This window comes from Ascaphus truei, chromosome 9 (genome assembly GCF_040206685.1).
Source record: "Ascaphus truei isolate aAscTru1 chromosome 9, aAscTru1.hap1, whole genome shotgun sequence".
In the NCBI taxonomy this organism is placed as follows: domain Eukaryota; kingdom Metazoa; phylum Chordata; class Amphibia; order Anura; family Ascaphidae; genus Ascaphus; species Ascaphus truei.
Genome location: NC_134491.1, coordinates 40,949,596 through 40,975,385, shown reverse-complemented (window position 1 = coordinate 40,975,385; position 25,790 = coordinate 40,949,596). Strand labels below are relative to the sequence as shown.

Here is a 25,790-nt window from a genome sequence, read left to right as displayed (position 1 = left end):
GAAAGACTCCCCAAAGCGGTGCCTGTTTTCCCCCTTCCCCATGCCCATGTTATTGTGATAGCCAAGTAACGCTCTATTAGTATGACATTAAAGGGATTTTTTTCTTCTATTTCCTTGGTTATTCCTAAAATGGGGGGTGTGTGGGGTTTAGGAGAGGCTTGAAACCCTCAGATCTTCAGGTACACAGAATATGGCAGTGCTGGAAGTCTATAGAATGGCGAGTTTCATAATCTCGTGTAAAGTTGGGGTAGCCACATTGGCCCTGAAGACGTAGATTTTGTTTTGTAGGTTCTGATACCTTTTTAGGGGAACAACTTTAGGGTTCTCAAGTATATAGTTAAAGAAGAGATGTGAGTTTTGGAAACTCCGTACACTACAATTTCATCTATGCATTTGTGACACAGGAATGCAAAAATACTAAAACTTGTGTCATTCAAAGAAAAGCTCTATATTGTGAATATTTGAGGGATCTCTAATTATCGAATAACATAATACATGGGAAATAAGAGTTTGTGCAGAATTTGGGAATAAGAATAATGCAACAAAAAACTAAACCCAATAATCCATGTTATTGCAATCTTAAAGAATACTTCGCTTGGGGATCCCTTTGTATGTGGAATGACTGTATATTTTTAGGAAGAGCTTTCAAGTGCATGTTTATTTTTGTACAATTGCAAGTAAGATAACATGGCTATCACAGTCTAAGTTATTACCAGATATAACTGTATCTAAGATTTGATTTTTAATTGCAAAATATATTATTTAAATTCTTGTCAATGTATTTTTATATAGTGCCAAGTGTATATGGTACAGTGTGATACAATTTTATACACACGCTAAAAGAAAAATGCCTGTATGCATATGGAAGGGAATATCTGTTCTGGAAAGCTTACAGTCAAAGAGTTCTGGTGATGGACATGTCAAGCAAGCAGGACAAAGTGTAGGTAGCTGGAAATATTCTGTGCGTGGCAAACAGGACGAGTTGTATGAGACTGATTTTTTTTCTCCAGTTTTGCATGCTATTGGAAGGATTCTTTGAAAGGATTAGCTGTTAATTCAACCAACATTTGTTCATGTTAATGTAATCACTTTGAGTGCATGCTCTGTCACTAAATTGATGTAGAAGGTGTTTTTCTGTTTTGCTAAAATAAGTTCCCTCTGGATTTATTATTCGGATTTATTATTTTAAATATAGTGGCAATCTAAGGCCCATATCCACTAAATAGTGCTATGCTTTAGCACACTACTCCCTTTATAATGAATATAAGCACCTTTTAGTGAATACTGGCCTAAGAAGCAGGCACTTTCTGCTGCATGGTTGCTCCCACATTATAATAAAATGGGAATATAATACTGGGCAGCGAACAGGGAGTAGCGAGCAGCTTGGGCTCATGGATTAGGTGCAACAACCTTTTGGTAAAATAAAATTTTCTTCATGAAGAGCGACCTGACCATTGAGAAGAATTAAACTGATGTTATCTTTCCTACAACTCATTGGAAGAGAAAAGCGTAAGAACCGAGAGGATATGGGGCAGTGAATATACCAGGTTTGTAGCTTGAATCCGAACATTAGGGAATGTGATAATTTCATGGGAAATAAAGTGTATGGAAAGAATAAAATAGCAAACACCAACTTCATGGAGGTTTGCAGAGAAAAATCTTTGTACATTAAGAGGGTGGGAAAAATATTACACAATTTTTCACTTAACATCCTTAACTAGTTTTTGCTCTAATAGTTTTTTTAATTTTTTTATTTTTTTTTACATTTTTAAACTTTTTTGTGGGGTAAACTTTATTTTCAGCCGCTATTAAGTACCAGAAAAGTAAAGGCCTAGGGGTGCTAGGCAAATGAAGTTATATCAACACCTATATTCATTCACGTGTCATTGTTTAAATAACATTCATATGAAAGGGTATATACTGAATAAGTAGTGGCAGGGACCAGCAGATATCTAATTCTAATATATTCTGCTTTTTCTGAATGATATCTAGGAAATCTAGTATTCAAAATTAGACAAAAACAACCTCAAACAGGAAATCATATTAATTATTGTGTGTGACTATATTCTGTGAAGTTGATAATTAATTCTTGCCGTTTACACGCTCAGTAAAACACACTGAAATAAAACAAAACCTCAACCATATTCTTTCTTTAATCTACTATCTGCTTTTGGCAGCAATGAGGTTAATTCAACCAGTAATTCACATTTTGGAGTCCCAGCATTGCACCGATGGGATATACATTTGATATTGTTTTTATTTTTTATTTTACTGTCAATAACTACTGAATAAAAAACTGAACGTTTGCACTTGTTGTAAAGATTCCCCAATCCTTGGACAATCTGAATAAAACAATTTACACTCTATTTCTCCCAAATGATTTCTAACACATGTGACAGCTCAGATTGCAGTATGAGCTTCTGTTAGCTGTTATATGCTTCTGGCAACTCAAGAAACATTTCAGGAAAATGTTAGTAGCAACGAAGATTGATCAATTAAATTACAAACTCGCCCCGGAAATGAACTCAAATACCTTTGTTTCATACATGTAAAAATAGTTCATATTATAGGCATTACCAGTTGAATCACTTAATCCGCACTTTAATGAGAACAGGGATCTACAAATATGATGTTTTATGCTTGCAAATTGCCCAATATATCAACATTTACATTACCATTGTATAATCTCAAATGAAAAATGAGATTATTAGCCAGGTAAGAGAAGTAATTTAGAACTAATTTAAAGAAGTTAAGTCATTTAAGTCATGGGTGTGTTTTACAATTCACACTCTTGATCGTTTTTAAAACCCCCCCACGTTCCTGCAATAGAAATAAACCTAATTGTGCAGATTACAACGCTGAGAAAGTTCTGACGCAGAGCGGAATGTTTCAAAATCTTTATTTCTCTGTTAAACGTGATGTTTTGGTTAATGTTAATTACTGTTGTTATTTGACATGAAGAAAAAGTAGTCCCATGAGGTCCGATGGCGGAGCACAGCCGTGCAAACAGTGGGGGCTGCAAACCAGTTTTAGGTGATAAAATAATTTATTAGGTGGTCCAACGGGAGTACATGGTAACTCTGACGCGTTTCGGGACCTGCGTCCCTTTGTCAAAGAGAGGATTCGCGTCTGCATACTCCCCCGTTACATATCGGAGCCCCCGCCCCCAGCGATGACGTTATTTGACATGAGCATCATGTTTATTAGGAGAAGAGCACCTTCATTTTATATCCATATTTCCAAATAACATTTCACTGTGCTTCAGATAAGAGCAATATGACTTTCCAAGCCTTAGATCGCAATGTGTCAGCATTTATTACCCTCCCTGCTCAAGATTAGTTGGTGAACTCCAATCATTATTTTGAAACTTTATTGCACCATGAATTTGTGGTAAAACAGTGCTGGGGATTTGGGGCAAGTAAATAGGTTTCGGGATTCAAGAATAATTAACAAAGAACAGTGGCACATAAACAAAAATAGTCATAAAACAATAGATCTTATAAGGTCAAAGATCTTCTGACCCAATAACATCAGAAATGGGCTTTGTTGATCTCATCTCAACCATTATTTTGGGTTCCCGGGCCACAAAAATGTACCGGAATATAAAACACAATAACAAATCTAAACTTTATGGCTACACAGTTCCACTTCTCCAAGCAAAATATTTGACATTGATAGAATAGAGCTCCAAAATATTATCTCCTTCTTCAGTAATTCCCCATTATTAGTTTATTTTTGTAATGCTTTTCAAAGATACATATTGTTGGGCACCCTAAAAGAGCAGGCAAAGTTCCTCTGCAGAGGTTGCAAAGGAAAAAAGAAAGAATGCATTTATGTTGTGTATGTCCAGTTTTACTTGCTGGTGAAATGACTAGGGAAATAAAAGAACAGCAAATTAATTAAATGTTTTAACATAATATCCGTAATCACTCGCACCCAAAAAGGTGAGTGGCCAGTAAATCGGGTTCAGACAAGAACTCCACCAGCAAGGATAGCATCCGGGTCCTCGGACCACCAGGATATCCAGTACTGGCTAAACATAAAACCCCAAACTCCAAGGATTGCTATCACCTGGGACCGCCAGTGAGGAGATCCAAGCACACCTCTCTTATCCACTGGGATCTCACAAGTTCTCCAAAAGCTGTGACTTCCAAAAATACACCAGGGTTTCTGGAGAGATGGAACCTGCTACCAAGTCAGAAGCAACACACCAAAAAACAAATAAAACTATTAAAACGATAAAAAATAAATGCAATGAGTAGCGTCACCAAGCCAGGCAAAAGAGCCAATAAACGAATAGGTTTAATAGAAAATGGTAATTGTACAGAAATGGTTAACAATACAGACACTTGCAATAAATGAGAGAGGATAGTATAAAAAGCTTATAACTTACACAGGAGACTGGCCTCACTAAGCTTGGCATTTTCCGAGCAGGGGTTGCAGGACTGTAGGGTTGCGGAAAGGAGAGCCCCTGAATGCAGGAGAAAGTCCTTCGTTGCAGAGGGACAGTTTAAGTGATTTAGCTGTACAGGTGAGGCTTGCAAGTCATGTTACGTGAGCTTTATTCCAGGTAAGGCTGGCGAAAGCGAGCCCAGGCAGGTGGAGATGTAATGGGCCCTCCTCAGTTCAAGAATTAAGGGTAGAGGGTGGCGCTCACTGAAGCTGCCAATACGTAGTGCTGGAATAGAGACGGCCCAATCAGCAAGCACCGGCCTTTAAACAGAGGGCCAATCGGAGATAAAGTGGTGTCTAGAATCCAGCCTGCCAACTACGGATTGTAAATCAGCTAATCAAGTAAGAAAGCTTTAAAAGGCTGACCAATCGGGAACCGCCAGGATTGTGAACATCTGGCCAATTTGTGGGCCTGGGCTTTAAACAACCAGCCAATCACTAAATCCAAACCAGAAGAGGGAAACCCGGGCTGAGAGGAACACAGCAATGCCGAGGAGTGCAGAACGTGACGGTCAGATTAATGATTACATTCAAAAGGACTTCCTTCCTTTACTTCTTATCAAGCCTTTGCCAACCATTTTTAAGGCAGAGTGGATGCAATCCACAGGGAGATTCCTTCTGTACTTTCCACCATGACACTGCTTCTACTTTTACCTTCTACTTTAACTATGTGACTTTTTCTCCTGTTACAGAATTGAACGTTTCTCACTCTTCACTGTACCACGTACCCTCTCCATCCTATACCCTCACACCTTATAAGCCCTCTTATCCCAGTCCCCCCTTTCATCAACATCTTTAACTCCTCTGTATCCTCTGGCACTTCCCCTGCATTTTATAAGCATGCAGTTGTCACATCAGTTCATAAAAACAAAACCCTTGTCCCTACGTGCCTTACTACAGTAACTACCGCTTTGTCTCCCTCCTGCCTTTTTGCCTCCAAAATGCCAGAACATCTCGTCTTCTCCTGTGTGATCAACTTCCTTAATTCCCATTCGCTCCTCAGTCCTCTGCAATCTGGCTTCGTACAGCTTACTCAACTCCTTCACCTATTGTCTCTGTGTCTCCTAACATACCACTTAGATTGTAAGCTCTCTGGGGCAGGGACTTTCAATCCTATTGCATGAATTTGTTTGTTTTCAGTTATTGAGTTATAATTCTCTGTAAAGTATTGTCTCTTGCGTAATTCACTGCATACATTGTTTTTTCTATAGAAATACACATATACATAAATACAAACATTACAGTGTGGTCAGTACCAACAAGTCACTCACGGTCCGAGGACGTGGCAGCTGTAACGACTGGCAGCAGGGGAAGAGTGGCAGGCGACTGTGTGGTACTATACAGAGGGTCAAACAGTATATTACAAGGGAACAATATATGTTCAATAGAAAAGATTCATCATTAAAGGAATACAGTGCAATACATTAATGTAAAAGGTATTTGCAAAAAATTCTAAATTGAAATGTTGAATGGGCGCAGCAGACTTGGTTTAACCTTTATTGGGGAGCCCTGCCTCCTTCCATCAAAAAAGGAAGTGTGTTACGTTACATTTTATTATGGAAAGCTAAAGTAGGGTGTACAATTCTTCCTGAAAACATGTAAGGGCTAACTGTGATATTCCAGCCACTGCAGGCAACGTTGTTTGGAATGAGACTGAAGCTAGATCATGTAATGAGCAGAGACACATCCCTATGCTAGACACTGCTTCAAGAATTTGGCTGCAAGCAAAAAGGTTGAATAATGTGTAGAAAAGCAGAGCTCAATATATTAATTTAATGGATATAGTAGGTGGGACAAAAGGTTCTTGCCTACTGATATTGTTAATGTTTCTATGTTTGCATCCAATTTGAATGTGTGAAACATTACCATTAACACAACCTTCCACCAACTAATTGTTATAGAATAAACAGCAAACACAAATATCACTTGTGTGAGCACATTCACATGTTTCCGACTGGTCTCCACCCTTGCTATTTACCATTATCTCTTAGTATGCAATGCTTCCACTCCATCCAGGAATTCTGGGAAATGACATGCAAATGTTATAGAATAAACATAATAACTAAAACATTTTTTATATCCCTAGTGGAACCTCCAGTGGATAACTTGGGAAAGAGAATCACCATTTTTTTCTTTTCATTAACATGTGCCCACTTGTTCTTCTTTAAAATAATCAATTTTAAAAATGGTGTCAGTGTTAAGAGTTTGGATTGAGGGAATCACGGCTTCATGTTTATTTCCCTGCCATCTTTTATTTCATGGTCCTTCATCCCGCTCCTTTCTACTCGCATATTATACTACTATTAATCTATTCCTTTCCCCTTTAAAAACTCCATCCTCCTCTATGTCTGCCCCCGTACCTCCTCCTCCTCTTCCTCATTTAATCCGCTCTTTCCCTATATCCTCCTTCTATCCAGCGTCCTGTGTCCTCTCTTTTTCTACGTCTCTGTTTTCTGTCTTCTTGTAAGAATGGCGTAGGAAGAGCTTTGTCCCGTGACTAAAAGGATTGTGTGCTTGGAAGCAGCATAGTACAATGCTCTTTCCTCATTGAGAGATTTAGAGCTTGAGAAGCATTTTACTCAGAGATGTACATAAAGCTGCTGGAATATGTCCTGTTATAGCAACGTATAAAAAAACTTCACACCTCGCTACTCTATTCAGGCATATCTATAATTAAATGTATATAAAGTGTGGGAAGCTTTTCCCATCATACACGTCGTACATGTAGTGGCGGACTTACCTTTCCGGTGCCTGTAGACTCGGAGGTGGTCCACGTCCACAGCGTCCGATGTCATGATGTCACCGCGTTATGTGACATAGGGGTATCATTTGATGTTGGGTCGCCATGATGACATGACGCTGCAAGAGGGGGTACACACCAGAAAAGGTAAGGCTTTCTTACACACACGTACCTTTTCTCCCCAAAAAACTGGCGTCCCCCCCACAAATGTGCTGCTATAGTCTAGTCAGCTTCAGGGGAAATTCGCTCCTACATACACATCATACACCCGCCTAAAGATAGTAATATATAATAACATGTATCTTTATTCAATTGGGAGCCCCCTTACATTGTGGTTTACCAAACAATCTGCACATCACCGATACAGAATAATTCCAGGTAAATTCCCTTCTTTTTATGCTTTAGTAAAGAAGTCAGAGATTAAAGGAGCAATCCAAGCAATATCCTACCTCTTTATTTTTTTTATAATAAATCAGTTCTGTAGTATTATATTATATTTACTACATTTTTTTAAAATTCAACTGACGGTAATGCCATTTTTTTTTTTAAACATTTTTATTAGGAAACAGGCAAGTTTACAGGCAAATATCACATCACAGTATCCTAATACACTTTGATTTTCAAATTTTCCATGTTGGAGGGGGGGGGGGGGAGAGTGTACCGCCAAGAGTGGCGCGACCTCTGGGTCACCGGGTGACCGGGGGGGAGAGAGGTCTGAAAAAGAGAGGGGGGGGGGGGGGGGAGGTTATGGGGATGGGGATGGGGGAGGGGGCGGGGTGAGCCTCCCCTGTGCCGCTGACCCTGGCGTCCTTCAGGCTGTGGCCTGGGTGGTCATAGTTTCTCCTATCGGATTCTCTCGGGTGTCAGTGAGTCTCCCAGGGTTCCCAGATTTTGTAGTGACTTGTTGTCTTGCGTTTCAGAAACGCCGTCAGACGTTCCATTAGCATTACGTCGTATATTCTTCTCCTAACCGCCTTAATGGAGGGGGGAGAGATCTTTTTCCAGGAGAATGCCACAGCACACCTAGCCGCGGTAAGGATGGAGGAGATTAATTTTCCTATTGGGCGGTCAATTTCCTCTATTGGCCTGCCCAGGAGGAAGGTCAGTGGATCTGGGGCTAATGTGAGGCTAGTTACCTCTTGGATTAAAGTTTGGATAGAAAGCCAACATTTTTGGATTTTTGGGCATGACCACCAAATGTGGGCCATGTCTCCTCTCTGTCCACAGCCTCTCCAACATAGATCTGAGGCCAGGGGTAGATTTGCTTCAATCTAACTGGGGTAAGATACCAGAGGAACATGATTTTGTAGATATTCTCTTTTGTTGTGGTACAGATGGAAGTTCCTGAAGCAGCGTCCCATATATCCTCCCAGTCTTCTCTATCTATGTCTATACTTAGTTCCGCCGCCCACTTGGACATGTAGTCATGGGTGGAGGGGCCTGCTGTTCTCTCCATACCAGCGTATATGTTAGAGATCAATGCTGTTTGATGTGTACTAGTTCAGGGAGTCTCTCAAAGTTGGTGAGGGGAGGATACTCAAATTTTGGGGACAGTTTTTGAAGAAAATGTCTAATTTGGAGATACTTAAATGGGCTCAGTTCTGGGGCCTCGTGTCTCGTTCGTAATTCTTGGAAGTTCAGCAGCCTTCCATCGCTCAGTAGGTCGGCAACCACCCTAACCCCCTTCAGACGGAAGTAGTCGAACTGTTTTGGTTCACATCCTGGGGGGAAATGGGGATTGTTGTGGATCGGAGTAAGCAGCGAGCCTGGCGCAGTTAGTTTAAACTTTGATCTGCATTTCCGCCAAACTTCCCAGGTGTGTCTGATGGCACCAAGGTCGAATCTACGGGGTGGTTTATCCCCCTTGTCTATGCACCAAAGGAGGGCCTGCAGAGAAGGCATTTTTACGTAGTGGGATTCAATATCTCGTCAGCAATAGAGACCCGGGTCTGCGTTCCACACTACGGCTTGCCTCAAATGGGCCGCTAAATAGTACTTTGTGATATCTGGGACACCCAGGCCCCCTCTTCCTCTTGACGTCAGGAGGACCGATCTGGCCACCCTGGGCCTTTTGCCCTTCCAGATGAAGTTGAACATTTTATTCTGGATGTTCTTAAGTTCAGGGCTGGGAACATGGATCGGGAGTGTCTGGAAATAGTATAGCAATCTGGGGAGTATATTCATTTTTACCGAGATCATCCTTCCGATCCATGAGATCTGGTAGTCTTCCCATTTGTCCAGATCTTTTTTGATTTTCCCGAATAGGGCCAGGTAATTATATTTGTACAGTGATTGGTAGTTGCCTGATACATTCACTCCCAGGTATTTAATGTATGAGGAACTCCATCTATAATTAAAGTTCAGTTTCAGTAAATTAACTTCCGATTCTGGTACATTTAAGTGTAGGGCTTCTGATTTGTCATTATTAATTTTGTAGTCCGAAATTTTGCCGAACTCCACCAATTCTTTATGTAGATTGGGAAGTGATGTTTGAGGGTGGATTAGGGACAGTATTATATCGTCGGCAAAAAGCGAGATTTTGTAATTTGTATCTCCAATTGGTACGCCCTGAATGTTTATGCTCTCGCGTATTTTGGCCGCCAGGGGTTCGATCGTCAGGGCGAAGAGGAGAGAGGACAAAGGACAGCTCTGCCTTGTACCATTCGTTATTGGAAATCTCTGCGCTGCGCCTCCCGGGAGTTTGATTGCCGCCGATGGATTGTGGTACAGTGCTTGGACCCCCTCTAGGAATGAGTCCTTGAAGCCAAATTTTTGTAAGGTTTTGTCTAAGAATAGCCAATTGATTCTGTCAAACGCCTTCTCTGCGTCTAAGCTCAGGAGAACTGCCTTGGTGTTTGTAAGGTTAGTGTGGTCTATTATATTTATAAGTTTGCGGGTGTTGTCTGAAGCCTGACGGCCCGGAACAAATCCCACTTGATCGTTATGGATAAGTCTGGGTAGGATGGGGTTTAATCTGTTAGCTAGTATTTTGCTATATAGTTTTAGGTCGTTGTTCAATAGCGATATGGGGTGGTAACTCCCACATTGCATTGGGTCTCTCCCCTCTTTGTGGATAATTGCTAGGTTAGCCATTGACATCGATGCTGGTATGGGGTCACCTTTCATAAAGGAGTTGAACAAGTCCAGTAAGTAAGGAGATAGGGACGGGAGAAACCTCTTATAGTAGGCGTTTGTGAATCCATCAGGGCCTTGGGCTTTGGATAGTTTTAGAGCTTTTACCGCATCTGCCAATTCCTCTTTTGTAATTTTCCCATTAAGTGTCTCGTTCTCCTTCTCCGTCAAGGATGGGAGGTTGCAGCTATCTAAATAGTTCGAGACTGCCGTAAGCCTTGATGCTCTATTATTTTCCTCTTGGGTTCTGAGGCTATATAATTTGGTATAAAATTTGGTGAATTCCTCTGCAATGTGTCTGTCATTATATAATATATGACCTGACCGATTCTTGATCGCAGTTATTTGGGACCTCTTTTGTACCCCTCTTAATTTACTGGCCAATAGTCTGTCAGCTTTGTTGCCCTTATCATAGTATCTCTGTTTAGTCCATCGAAGGGCTTTTTCGACATCCTCAAGTTGGATCTTTTTTAACTCGTTTCTGGCGGTTGTTAAGGTTTTGTATATTTTCCCCGGGTGGTTGGATTTGTGTTGCTGTTCTAGTTTGATTATTTTCTCTGTCAAGTCTTTGAGTAGTTTTGCCTTAGTTTTTTTTCCTATGGAATGCTATGGAGATAAAAGTACCTCTGATGGTTGCCTTATGGGCTTCCCATAGTACCGCTGAGGATGGGATTGAACCTGAGTTGCTCCTGTAGTACTCTGATAGGGCTGTCTTGATTTCTCTCTCTATTTCCGGGTGATTCAATAATGAATCGTTTAGTTCCCAGTTAAATGCGCTCGACTTTGTGAACGGAACTGAGAGAGTTAAAGAGATAGGGGCATGATCCGACCATGTGATCGGGCCTATATCCGTTTTTTGGGAGGCATCCAAGATGTTCATGGTTGTAAAGAGGTAATCAATTCGAGAATAGGTCTGGTGGGGTGCGGAGTAAAAGGTTTAGTCCCTTTGGCCCTGATGTTGGGATCTCCAAACGTCCACTAGGGAAAATTCTTTGATAATTGCTCTAAATGCTGTTCCCATCTTTAGGGATAGTACCGTGTGTGGGCGGTTAAGAGGGAGTGTCTTATCCTCCAGTGGGTTTAAGGCCATGTTTAGATCGCCCCCCACTATCAGTGAGGATAGGTAGGTAAGGCCGATTGTGTTTAGGACTGTTTTCAAGAACTCTGGTTGGTTCTCGTTTGGTGCATAGAGGTTGACCAGGGCGATCGCCGTGCCTGCCAGTGAGCCATATACCACAAGAAATCTACCCCCTGGGTCTGAAACTTTTTTGACAAAATTGAATGGAGTTCCCTGGCGGATTAAGATGGCTACCCCTCGTTTCTTGCTACTGAACGAGGAATAATAGCCCAGCGGGAATGTATTATTGAATATTTTAGGCGGCTCGTGGTCTGTGAAGTGTGTCTCCTGGAGAAAGATAATATCTCCTTCGGATCTTTTCATCTCCTGGAGAGCTAGCTTTCTCTTCCTATGGCTCTGTAGTCCTTTAACGTTAAGGGAGATAACTTTGATTGGGGCCTGGCTAGCCATTTTTGTTATCTCTGAAGGGGTCTTTGCGGATCACCCCTTTCTCAACCGGGGGACCGTGACTGATTACTGTGCCTGAGGGGTAGGAAAGTACATCTCTAGCTGAAGAGGGTGGCCTATTGTCTAGACCTGGGTCAGCGGTGTCCGGGGGGTGGAGGGGGAGGGGATGGAGGGGGTGGGCAGGAGGGGTAAAGGACTGCTGGGACAGCATCAGCAGGCAGAGAGATAGAGGATGGGGGCCTGAGGGCGCCCCCAATGGAGTGTAGCCGGGTTTGCGTACCGGCATTCAGACTTAGGGCCCTTGGGGGGTAGACCCGGGAGTACGGACTGGCTCGTCCAGGAGGGTGTGGACCCCTGAGTGTTTTTTTCAAAATCATTTTCCCTGTGTGTATATAGTCAACAGGGAAAAGGAGAGAGAGAGGGGGGGTGGGGGGAGAGGGGGGTGGGGGGAGAGGGGGGCGGGTGGAGGGGTGGAGGGGGGAGGGGGGGAAAGGGGGGTGGGAAGGAGGGAAGGATAGGTGTTCCTTAGTGGGGTAGGGGTGGCCTGTGATGATCGAGTGGAACAGTTGATCTTTTGCATAAACATACATTCAGGTAACGCAAACAGTGGTTTCCCAGCATGGCTGATCAGTTATAACAACGAGTCCCTCTGGATAAACGTTTTGACATTAACATCATATTTAACTTTTTTAACTCTAACAAACATAAACCATAATGAACACACAGCTATCTTATACAGTACCTATTCTGTAGGGCTAATTTGCTGACAGAGGAGGGCTGTCTGTAAGTCTCTTAGCCGACCTCTTGTTTGTGGCTCCTGTCTGCATCATGTCGTTTCTGGTAGTGCCTTTATTGCGGGGTGGGACGGCCTTTATATGTCAGCTTTTACTTTTGAGCCTGGTGGTGGGGAGATTGTGCCGAGCTTGCATATTTCCGCGCCTGGGGGCACGCATGGAGCAGAAGGGGGGGGGGCGCAGCGGCGCCTCAAGTTGTGTTATTACTAAAGTGCCCGCGTGTCCGCCGTTTTATCTCGTTGACTGCTAGTGGAGTAGGTGGGTGCCAATATGATTTATGGTCGTGGGGGGTGGAGATGGGTGCCCAGGCGGGTGTGAGATGGTCGCATGGGGGGGGGGAGGAGGCAGCGGCGGGGGGATAGGGGGGGGGGGTGAGTGGGGGTGGTGGGGGGCCAGGGGGGGTGTCAGAGGGGCGCACGGGGATAGGGGGGGGAGAGGATGTGGATCCAGCTGGTTCAATTGGGTCATTCAGAGGATTTGCATTCTACAGTGCACACATACCATTTAACAGGGCTAATATTTACAGAGTACTTGAGCACTCATGCCTGGTCTGTTTACTGCGAGACACATGGGGTAGGGGAGGGGGGAGGAGGGAGGGGGGAGGGTGGGGAGAGGGGGGGAGGGGGAGGGGAGAGGGGGGGATGGGAGGGGAGGGGAGAGGGGAGGGGAGAGGGGGGAGGGGGAGAGGGGGGGAGAGGAGGGGGGAGGGGGGAGAGGAGGGGGGGAGGAGGGAGGGGTGGGGAAAGGGGGGAGGGGGGAGAGGGGGTGGAGGGGGGGGAGGGAGGGGAGGGGGGAGGGGAGGGGAGGGGGGGAGAGGGGGAGAGGAGGGGGGGAAGGAGGGAGGGGAGAGGGGGAGACGGGGGGAGGGGAGAGGGGGAGACGGGGGGAGGGGGGGAGAGGGGGAGAGGGGGGGGAAAGGGGGGGAAAGGGGGGAGGGGGGAGAGGAGGGGGAAGGGGGAGGGGGGGAGAGAAGGGGGGGTAGGGGGGCAGGGGGGGGGGAGGGGGGGAGAGGAGGGAGAGGGGGGAGGGGGGAGGCACAAGGGGGCCAGGTATGCTTCTATGGATATGGATGATCGACAGTCCTTCTGCGTGGCCCATGGAGTCTAGCCCCATCCAGATCCCTTCCGCCCCCCGCCCCCCCACAGACCATCTTCAGGAACAGGAACGGCTCTCTGCAGCTAGCGCTGCGGCGTCCTCCCGCCGGTTCTCCGCAAGAGAGGGGGTCCCCCTCGGCTCCAAGTGAACTCTCCTCCCGGGGTCCCCTCCCCGGTTCTCCAGCCCACCCCCTCCCCACCGCCCCCACCCAAAAGCCACAAGCGGCGTCTCCCTCCCGGCTCCCTGGTCCGCTCGTGCAGGTCTTTTATGGTGGTGCAGGTGGGTCTCCCTTGAGACCTGGGTAGTGGGTGCGTCGTCGAGGTGCACTCAGCGGAGTTGCCCCCAGGCACGAGTTCGGCAATGGTTTCGTCTCCTGCAGTCCCTCAGGGGCGTGTTGTCTTTCGAGTGATCTCTCTCCATAAGACAGGTGGGCCGCCTGCGCTGCCGGGGATTTTATCACGTCGTTCAGGTGCACTCAACGGAGTGGATGGCCGCTAGCAGGTGTATTTGCGTCTCCTCTTCAGTGGTCACTGCAGGCGGTCGTATCCGCTCAGCGCTGGGACAGGTCTGTGGCAACGGCCAACAGGGAATAAGGAGGTTAGTTTGGGTTTTCCTTTACTTTCTTTTTGCCTGCACTTGGGTTGGAGCAGCGGCTCTGCGGGAGGGGCGGTTGGGCCCGTCTTCCTCTTCAGCGTCTCGGCTCGGGCGTTCCACTGATCCCCAGGAATGCGGGGGAGTGAGGCCTAGTGCTCTCGCGAACGCCTCCATCTCCTCTGGGCGCCTCAGGGTTAAGAATTTCCCATTCTTGCTGGCAGTTAGTCTAAATGGAAATCCCCACCTGTAGCGGACGCCACTTTCTCGCAGGAGCAGCATTAAAGGTTTGAGTTCCTTTCGCCTGTTAATGGTGGATCTGGACAGGTCGCTGTAGACTTGTATTCTTTCCTCTTGGAAGATAATGTCTCCTTTTTCTCGGCAAGCTGTCAGGATTCGTTCCTTGGTGGTATAGCTGTGGAATTTTACAATCAGGTCTCTTCTTCTGTTCGGGTCCTCCGAGCTGGGGCCAAGGGCTCGGTGAGCCCGGTCTATCTCCATGTCTCTGGATTCCACGTCGCCACACAGGGAGGAGAAAAGTTCCAGAAGGTACGGCCGGATGAGATCAGGGAGAACAGCCTCAGGGACGTTGCGGATCCGCAAGTTCTGTCTCCTGTCCCTGTTCTCCTGGTCTTCTATCGTGTCTTTTAGGCCCGTCACTTCTTCCCCCAGGCAAAATACTTCGTCTTCGGCCTCCATTAGCCTCTGAAGAGTCTCTCCCTGTTTTGTCTCGAGCTCGGTGGTTCTCTCGGTGAGGCCTGAGATCTCCTCCTTGAGCTCCGTGACGACTGTCTTGAGATCCTGTTGCAGTGAGGAATGGAGTTTGTTGTGGAGGGATGTCATAAAATCCTCAAGGTATGCTTTTGTTATTAACTCTCCACGGTCGTGGCGGTCGCTTGCAGATGTGGGGGAGCCGCGTGCATCAGCGCCGTCTTGGTTGTCGGGCGTTGCGCCTGGGCTTCTTTGTGCCGGCGGGAAGTATTTAGTTACCGCCGGAGTTGAGGCTTTTTTCTGTCGCGACTGCATTGTCGCGGTGTTCCCCCTTCTAGGGATGTTTGCTTCGAGCCGTAAGCGTTAGAGGAAAGGTGGTGGTCCAGGGGGGCGAAACGTAAGGGCGGTGCAGGCACCTGGGGATCCTTATGGGGGAGCGAGACAAAGTTATTTATTTATTTATTCTGTGGTGTTGTGTCAGGGCAGCTGCAGTGATATGGGACTCAATGCTTCTGGAAACAGTGGACATTTTTCCCTAGGCAGGGACTCTGGTATTACTGCACTTTGTGGGGTGCTGGTACCTGGGGCCGCCTCTCCCTCTCAGATGGCCGCCTCTCCCTCTCAGCCACGATACTAGGGCTCACCTCCTCCCAGCGCTCCCCCCCCCCCCCTCACAGTTCCTCCGATCCTGGATTTATTTATTTATTTTCTCCTTACCGCTCGCGCCGCGGGAGGCTGCTGCGAGCGTCCCTTTAACTCCAGATGCAGGGGGAGCTCCGTCCCGTTCCGCCACCGATTCCCCGGCTTCAGACCTCACGGGGCTCACAGTGCCTCGCCGCCCCTTCTCTCCGTCGGTCCCGTGCCTCACAGGGGGGTCTCCCACAGCTGCCTGTCGGATCGCCCGAATCAGGCTCTCCGGGGCTCTACAGTGTGCCGGAGCTGGGTCCGGAGAGGTCAGGGGGAAAGTGTTTATTCTTTAGATTATACACCGGGGTCCACGGGACTCTCCTAGAACGCGGCCATGTCTCGTGACGTCACCGGAAGCCCCCCCGGTAATGCCATTTTTAATGAGTTTTAACATACTGAGCATCCTTTGCTTTCTGTAGCAGGTTGTAGTCACCTCCCCAGCAGTACCAGATCTTTGTAACACTTTCCTGTTTATTATAATTTGTTGCCAATGTTCCCAGCAGTTTGAGCTGCAAACTGTAAATATAGATAATGTTGCCTTAGTAATATAAGAATACATTGTAGCTGCGGAGTTACACTGGCTGAAGGATTGATTGAAACTGAAAGGCAGCCATTTAGTGAACCCTGGGAAGCAGGATCTTTGCTGATCAATCACGGGAGAATGAATCGATCGGCAGCTTAGGTAATTAGTTTTCAATAAAGGTAATCAAAGGCTGCATATATTACAACTAAAAAAGTTTTTTTTTTTTAAAGTGCCATGCAGATTGTCTCTTTAAACAGCAAGAGCTGACTGTTTCTTAATTGCAATTCTGTATCAGACAGTGACCCCTGAATGAGAGTGACAGCATTATAATTGGTCATTGCTTTACTTCTAGTCTTGTAAGTGGAAAGCACAATGTTACTTGTCTTTGCTAATATTAGACACATTTAGCGTATCTGCAGCATGCTATTCTCACGGCCCCTGATGAAGTATGTGGTTCTTCACTGAGAATTCAGAGTGTGCAGTGAGAGATGTCTCATTCTGTTATAATAATTGGTTCTACTATGTGATCAGTGAGCTTGTGTTTTATTTTGGAACATGTTGCACTCTGTGCTATCTGGTTTAGGTTTCTAATTCTGCAATGCCAGTAACTGAGAAGATCAAGCATACTCTTCCATGATTGAAAAACAAATGCGTTCTGCTCTGCCTCAAAGGCAAGGTAAGATTTCCTAAATAATAATCATTTTCTAATGCCCTGCTTTGTTTGTTAAGCACACAGCTCCCCTATTCCTGAACTCTGTAGCTGCAACTGAATCATACGCTAATCTGATAATTTCATAAAGACACACTAACTCCACTCCTTAGTTTGGCCCCCCTAGAATACTTGCCGTTCTCCGTTTTTGTGTATATTCCTTGTGTTTCATGTTTTTTCCCTTTTTCCTCCCCCCCCCCACCCCTCACTTAGTGACATGCCCATTTGTGATACTGGTTTCTGCAAACACATTTGATTTATTTCTGGTTCGTTTTATTATTAAATGTTTATTCTGCATTACAACTGTTTTCATCATTTAGCTATTAGACAGTGAGTGCTGGTACTTACGTAGATTTGTTAGTACTATACAGGGGAATAAGGGTCCCCTTTTGTTCTGTGCACCCTGCAATTGCATAAATGTAACACTATCAGAGTGCTGTCTATCGTCCCCCTTTACCCTATTATTTTATGGAAACTTGAAAGGAAATATTAATAAGCAAATAATACCTTTTCATTGTTTATAGTTTATCTTACATATTTTCTTGTGATGTAGATAACCGCTTCTAATTTATAACTATGTTTAAGTTATTTCCTTCTGTATAAATACTGGTATCCAAAGATACATGGTACTAAGGGCTCAGGTTTCTTGTGTTTCTCTAAAAAAAGTATTTTTGTAGGATGGTGTGCGTGCCTTGTGTACAGTATGTATACGGACATATGTCAGCGTTGCTATATGAGCTGGATGGTGTGCGTGCCTTGTGTACAGTATGTATATGGACATATGTCAGCGTTGCTATATGAGCCGGATGGTGTGCGTGCCTTGTGTACAGTATGTATACTGACATACGTCAGCGTTACTATATGAGCCGGATGGTGTGCGTGCCTTGTGTACAGTATGTATATGGACATATGTCAGCGTTGCTATATGAGCCGGATTGTGTGCGTGCCTTATGTACAGTATGTATACTGACATACGTCAGCGTTGCTATATGAGCCGGATGGTGTGCGTGCCTTGTGTACAGTATGTATATGGACATATGTCAGCGTTGCTTTATGAGCCGGATGGTGTGCGTTCCTTGTGTACAGTATGTATACTGACATACGTCAGCGTTGCTATATGAGCTGGATGGTGTGCGTGCCTTGTGTACAGTATGTATACGGACATACGTCAGCGTTGCTATATGAGCTGGATGGTGTGCGTGCCTTGTGTACAGTATGTATACGGACATATGTCAGCGTTGCTATATGAGCTGGATGGTGTGCGTGCCTTGTGTACAGTATGTATACGGACATACGTCAGCGTTGCTATATGAGCCGGATAGTGTGCGTGCCTTGTGTACAGTATGTATACGGACATACGTCAGCGTTGCTATATGAGCCGGATGGTGTGCGTTCCTTGTGTACAGTATGTATACTGACATACGTCAGCGTTGCTATATGAGCTGGATGGTGTGCGTGCCTTGTGTACAGTATGTATACGGACATACGTCAGCGTTGCTATATGAGCTGGATGGTGTGCGTGCCTTGTGTACAGTATTTATACGGACATATGTCAGCGTTGTTATATGAGCTGGATGGTGTGCGTGCCTTGTGTACAGTATGTATACGAACATACGTCAGCGTTGCTATATGAGCCGGATAGTGTGCGTGCCTTGTGTACAGTATGTATACGGACATACGTCAGCGTTACTATATGAGCCGGATGGTGTGCGTGCCTTGTGTACAGTTTGTATACGGACATATGTCAGCGTTGCTATATGAGCTGGATGGTGTGCGTGCCTTGTGTACAGTATGTATACTGACATACGTCAGCGTTGCTATATGAGCCGGATGGTGTGCGTGCCTTGTGTACAGTATGTATACGGACATACGTCAGCGTTGCTATATGAGCTGGATGGTGTGCGTGCCTTGTGTACAGTATGTATACGGACATATGTCAGCGTTGCTATATGAGCTGGATGGTGTGCGTGCCTTGTGTACAGTATGTATACGGACATATGTCAGCGTTGCTATATGAGCTGGATGGTGTGCGTGCCTTGTGTACAGTATGTATACGGACATACGTCAGCGTTGCTATATGAGCCGGATGGTGTGCGTGCCTTATGTACAGTATGTATACTGACATACGTCAGCGTTGCTATATGAGCCGGATGGTGTGCGTGCCTTGTGTACAGTATGTATACGGACATATGTCAGCGTTGCTATATGAGCTGGATGGTGTGCGTGCCTTGTGTACAGTATGTATACTGACATACGTCAGCGTTGCTATATGAGCCGGATGGTGTGCGTGCCTTGTGTACAGTATGTATATGGACATACGTCAGCGTTGCTATATGATTCAGATGAAGGAGGATTGATGGTTCTTCACTGTCATTTGCAGTTCCACCAACGTGATTTTCCGCAGGAGCACAAACAGACAATACATAACTTACTTCATTCTCACAAGTCTGCTGCTTTTAGCCTAAATTGGGTGTGATAGCCATATCAGAATCATTATCCTGACATAATGAGTGTCAGTGATAGCAAGCTTTTGGCAGGCCTAGCAATGGACTGGACACAGGTGTCGGCCTCACTGGCAGTACTGGCTTTGTGGGCCTTGTAGTTTAGACTGCAGTCACTTGGAATAAAGCTGTTAGGGACATGGCTATTACAATTACTGCCAACTGTCTCCTGAGATAAGCGCTTAATTGTTTTAGGGTTACTAACTGTTTCAAACATTTGACCTGTTTCATAGAGGGAACGTTCCCCCACATCCGTCATATTATGTCTAAAATACCATAACTCAGGCCTTGTTAATCCAGCAGGAAATGCAGCCCTGGCACATGAAATGTCTCAGGATTTTCCCATTGTATGGAATCTATTGATCTGAAAAACGACATAATAATAATAATATTATAATATAATAATAACCTGTTTCAGTTTCCATTAGAGATTAAGGTCCATGTTTACCCAGTGTTGCTAAGCGATTAGATACGCTACAGCACCATGAGACACTTTTATAGCTCCTTCTCTTCAACGGACTGTAAGATGTTCTACTGGGCCATGAAGTATTTTCGGGGATAAACACTGTTTAGTAAATATTGCCCCTAATAAGGCAAAAGGGTTTATGGCAAAACCCAATAAAATGTGCAGTGATATGGGTGGGTTTTAGTGGAATTGGTTACTGCAAGGCATTGCCCCCAGGAGGGATTGGGGGTCACAAGTGTTGATGGTTATTCATTAAACTGCAATAGTGCCCATGGTGGTGCATTGAGTTCAATGGGAGGTTCCATGTTATAGGGCCCTGATCAGGACTCTATCGCAGTTTGATCAATAACCCCCTTGGTATTAAAACATATGGCACTAGGAAATGCTAAGACAGGTGGTTGCTGTGGACTAATGACATTTTACATTGCACCCTTATTATACACCTATAATGCATACAGGTGAGCAGTTACAAATCACTATGTTTGATGCTGACCTTTCTAATTGTAGGTAAGACGGACGAGGGGTACATTGGAATTTGCAACCAAGATGGTAATCACTGGTGGTAATGAAGAAGACAAAGGAAATCAAGAAAAGGAAAGCAAAGAAGAAACGATCCTGGCGATGCTCGGGATTATTGGGACCGTACTCAACCTGATTGTCATTATCTTTGTCTACATTTATACAACATTATGAACTACAACGAGACTCATTCAAGAGCAGCAAATCCTACCACAAACAGTCCAGCAGTTGGCACTTTTGGGATATACTATGACATGTCTTGCTTTGGTGTAGGATGGAGATTAGATCAGTGACTTCTTACTTCTTTCCTGCAACAAACGAAACGTCAACGTTTTTCACACACAATGGACAATGTTCGCCATTAATATGATGTATTATTATAACATAGCATGGATGAGATTGTTTAAACAGAAAAGTATGTTCTATACAAATATCACCACATCTTTTTGAATTTTTGCCATATAAACTTGTAATATTTTTTATATTCATATGGCCACATGATAGTTCCATATTCAAGATTTGCCATAAGGGGAGGAAAAAAATGAAACATTTTTATGTTATTCCTGAATTACTGAATTGTATCCTATGTTATTATGAGTGTTGGTTTTTTTTTTGTTTTTTTTAAATCTGCATTTTTCAGATAAGTGCAATATTTAGGATCCCTTCTCAATAATCGGGGCTTAACATTCTTTTAATGATTAATGCCATAATATATTGCATATTTATACAAATCCCACAAGATTGTGCTGAATACGGTGAACAACGTAATGCACCAATCCCATCAGTTTTCTGTAATTAATGCATTAGAAATGAGGGGTAATCCAGAGATAAACCATCTTATTTTTTCTTCCTGAGACCCCAGTTTCCGATGTACCGGTGTAATACCAGCGTAGTACCAGTGTAGTACCAGCGTAGTACCAGTGTAGTAACTGATGTTCTCCTTGGTAATTTAACTGCCAACCAATAAGAAGCCATATGGAAAGAATTAGGAGCTGGGATTGCTGCTTTAAGATTCCCATATTGTTTATATCATGGTTATCCCAGTACAAGGAATGCCAGCGAGGGTAACATTGTGCTTACATCTATGTGCTTACTGTACATGTATGTGCTTACTGTACATGTATGTGCTTACTGTACATGTATGTGCTATAGCATTCTCCCCCACATTTCTTGTGCTCTTTTTCTCACAGTATTGGGCTCGTCAGCTTCCCAATTAGTAATATTATTATATAGTGTTGCAGTGCTATAAAGAGACACCGCTCCCCTCCCCTCCCCGGTCCGGTCGAGTTTACAATCTAATTTTGTGGAAGTAATGTGTCCATAGCCACGTGGAGTTTGCACTGGGATTAAACCTGCGTTGCTGCAATTATCTCTTATAATAATACTAATAATAGCATGTTTTTGTATAGCGCTGCTAGTTTTACTTAGCGCTTTACAGAGGCATTTTGCCAACACAGGTCCCTGCCCCGTGGAGCTTACAATCTATGTTTTTGGTGCCTAGGTCACAATGAGCTGACACCAGAAATTGAACCAGGTTCCCCTGCTTCACACTCAGTGCCAGTCAGTGTCTTTACTCCCTGAGCCGCTCCTTCTCCCAGGTCCCCCTGCTACAAACTCAGTGCCAGTCAGTGTCTTTACTCACTGAGCCGCTCCTTCTCCCAGGTTCCCCTGCTTCACACTCAGTGCCAGTCAGTGTCTTTACTCACTGAGCCGCTGCTTCTCCCAGGTTCCCCTGCTTCACACTCAGTGCCAGTCAGTGTCTTTACTCGCTGAGCCGCTGCTTCTCCCAGGTTCCCCTGCTTCACACTCAGTGCCAGTCAGTGTCTTTACTCGCTGAGCCGCTGCTTCTCCTTGGCAGACCAGGTGGATCTCACATGACCCCCCCCCCCCCCACCTTCTCTCTGGTCGCCCCCACATTTGTATCCACTCGTACCAACTGGGAGACATCAATAGTGTTGGTAGTAAAATCCCCTTTGGAGTCAGAGATTATCCAGGCCTTGTACCCCCAGTTGAATGGGCTAGTTAAGCAGTAAGACTTATTCTGTCATTCATATCTGCAAAGTATTAATCATTTATTTACAGTAAACCACCTCGGACTTTCTGCACTCCTCATCATGTCAGCTTATTACATGGCCTTTAACTGTGAGACGTTTAAATCACATATGCAGAGATCACAAAATCCCCTTTATTGCACCTGCCTTTGGGGCAAAAGAAGAAATGGAAATGCACAATTATCACATTAATAAAAACAAAATAAATATTTGCCCCCCACTTTCCTCCCCCACCCCCACCCAAAACAAACCTTACAGGGGTCTCACAGAGGTAAGATTGAGGAGACTCCAGGATCACGAATCTCTAGTCCTCTGCAAGTTGGCGTGACCTGTTCCAGCCAATCAAAAACAAGATCATTTTCAGTGATGGATGACATTGTGATGTAATAATCTGCTCCCGGTTATGCTGGGAGAATGTGTCTGAGTTTCGGTACAAGTGGAAGTGTCTCAGCAGTAAGACATGGGCAGTCATGGTGCGGAAATCCTCCCAGCTCGCAGAATAAGAGCAAAACAAACACGGTTAGAATGAGTTCTGCATGAATCCGTTCACTGCCAGGGAGGTCTGGAAAGCATTGCAGAGCGATGAAGGAGTTAACGTACAATGCAGAATATTATTTTTGTAACTTCTGCACAAACCCAATATATGAAATTGCACAAACGCCTTATGTATCATTTAATGAAGTAATTTATTTAACTATCATTTAGTTGAATAATCTAATAATTTTGTTTAAATTGAGATATTATTGCATTACAATAAGAAGCCAAAATATATCATTCTCAATGAAGCTAAAAAGGAAACAGATTTACTTTTCTGTACAGATTTACAAAACTGTCATTTGTACAGTGTTGCACTACAGTATGTATATATGTATGTATGTATCTTTGTATGTATGTATGTACAGTATGTATGTATCTTTGTATGTATGTACAGTATGTATGTATCTTTGATGTACAGTATGTATGTATCTTTGATGTACAGTATGTATGTATCTTTGTATGTATGTATGTACAGTATGTATGTATGTATCTTTGTATGTGTATGTATGTATGTATGTATACATGTATCTTTGTATGTATGTACAGTATGTATGTTTGTATGTATGTATGTAAGTATGTACATATGTGTGCGTGTATGTATGTATGTATGTATGTACCATTCTTATTTATATAGCACCAACCATAGTGCTTTATTAACCACACTGCAGACCACACAGATCATGTCACATATTCATGCTCTTAGTTGAGTAGCCAGATCAGAAAGATGATAGGGTTGAAAACATCTCTGTGTTACACGAAGTGATGCAAATGATGTGAGGTGTTTACAATGAATACATCCAGTAAATGCAGTGTGGTCACAGGAAATCCTCTGGGAAATATAGACTTCAAAACAGTGAGAGCATCATTTAAAAACTATTCCTGCAGAACAGACCATTTGGGCTTATTAGTGCCCCTGTCTCATTTAATAATAATTTTACTGAATACAAGGCCGAAAGTTGCTGTTGATTTCATTCGTTGTTTCGGTTGCGACAAACTTCAGTGGGAGATATTATCACATCTGTGACACAAACTGGCTCCAATGTTCTAAACTAAGCATATTATATAAAGTCCATCGCGAGCACAATGAAACCAAATTCTGAATACACATCCATTCTGATATATGTCACCAAATGTATATATTATTAAAGCAAGACTTCTCCTGGGACATGGGAAAGACATAGCACAGATAGACTTTCCTTTTAAGACGCACTTACCAGTTTGTAAAATAAAATGTTCCTGTGCACTATACTGAGTCGTTCACTATACTGAGTCGTTCACTATACTGAGTCGTTCACTATACTGAGTCGTTCACTATACTGAGACGTTCACTATACTGAGACGTTCACTATACTGAGACGTTCACTATACTGAGACATTCACTATACTGGGACGTTCACAGTGACTGTTTGTTCACCAGTTATTTCATTTTTTATTTTTATATAGGTATGTCTGAATGTAAGATCCCTGCTCATAATGTATAATGCTCTCTGTCTAGGTGTCAATCTTTCATATTTAGGATTCTTGTATCTGCCCCAAAACTATTTTGAATTCCCTTACTGTATTAGCGTCTGTCGGGAGGCGATTCCATGAAACTACAACCCTTTCTGTGCCCTTCAGTGTCAGAGAATGATCTTGTTCTAGCACACTTCTTTCTCTTAACAATGCTTCTCTCCTGTACCTTTTGGAGACCCTTAATGTATTTGACAGTTCCTATCATACCCCCGCTTTCTTCTCTCTCTTCCAAAATTAGTGTCACCATGAGCCAGAGGCAATAGGGATCTTGTAAGTGATGTCACTATGAGCCAGAGCCAATAGGGGTTTCCGGTAAGTGATGTCAAGATGAGCCAGAGCCAATAGGGGTTTCTGGCACTACTTCAGTAATTGATATTTAAAAACTAAAAACACATTCCTGCTACAAAAGTTGAAATATCTGATTCGGGATCAAGTTGTGTTTGAAAATCCATCGTTTCCATAATTCTGCCTGAAAACAGACCTGTATTGCTCACTTGTGTAATCTTATTGATTCTGAAGCGGTGTGCAAAGGATTGCACCGAAACCCCTCTCATTACAATGGGTTATTATGTGTATTTTCTGTAAAAACAATACAACATTAAATTGTTTTGCATTTCTTTAAAAAGAAAGAATAGAATTTGTGCAGTTTGTAGAAAGAATGTCGGTTTGAGAACCTTTCACATGAAACGGTTATTTGGAGGCATATCTTTGCCATTTATTTCCATTCGATTTGATGTCATCCTTTTGGATAGTTAAAAAGGATCGACTAGATTAAGACATGACGTGCTCAGCACTCCAAGGCATTCAGTTTCTTCTGTCAATAGCGCAAATCTGGAGAAGACAGCAATGTGATCTGGAAATCTCAGTAAAATCCACTTTTGGGGAATTCTGACAATGCGGGGTCCCCAGGCACCTGCACCTCGTGATCTGTCCAGGAGCGATCACATGAGGATTAATAAGGTTAAAAGTGTCAAAACCTGCAAACTTTATTACAAGAATAAACTGTTATGAAATATTCATGCAATTATAATCCTGGTGATTGTGTTGCCTGGTTTTATATTAGTTATTACATTACTGTAGAGTTTTAGACAGTATTTCCATGTTTTAAATCTTTCTGTCTTTAGCTAAGAATAACATCCCATGCAGAATGTGACTGTAATTTAACTTTTCAATGCACAGAAATCTCAGCAGCTTTACGTACGAAGACAAGTGACCTGATTCAATATTGTGAGATATGGAGTAACA

General features: G+C 43.8%; 1 protein-coding gene across 2 annotated transcripts in view; it reads left to right on the top strand.

Moving 5' to 3' along the window:
- Positions 1 to 25,520, top strand: part of TUNAR (transmembrane neural differentiation associated intracellular calcium regulator) — a 28,287-nt gene extending 2,767 nt beyond the window's left edge. Inside the window, exons 1-2 of one of the 2 annotated variants that reach the window (XM_075614433.1) lie at positions 16,796 to 16,926; positions 20,434 to 25,520. In XM_075614433.1, the coding sequence (XP_075470548.1) occupies positions 20,473 to 20,619 (147 nt within the window). In that variant the 5' untranslated portion in view covers positions 16,796 to 16,926; positions 20,434 to 20,472 and the 3' untranslated portion in view covers positions 20,620 to 25,520. Of the gene's footprint in view, positions 1 to 16,795; positions 16,927 to 20,433 lie in introns of those variants that run through there. The other variant, XM_075614432.1, reaches the window with a different exon arrangement.
- The last annotated feature ends 270 nt before the right edge of the window (positions 25,521 to 25,790 follow it).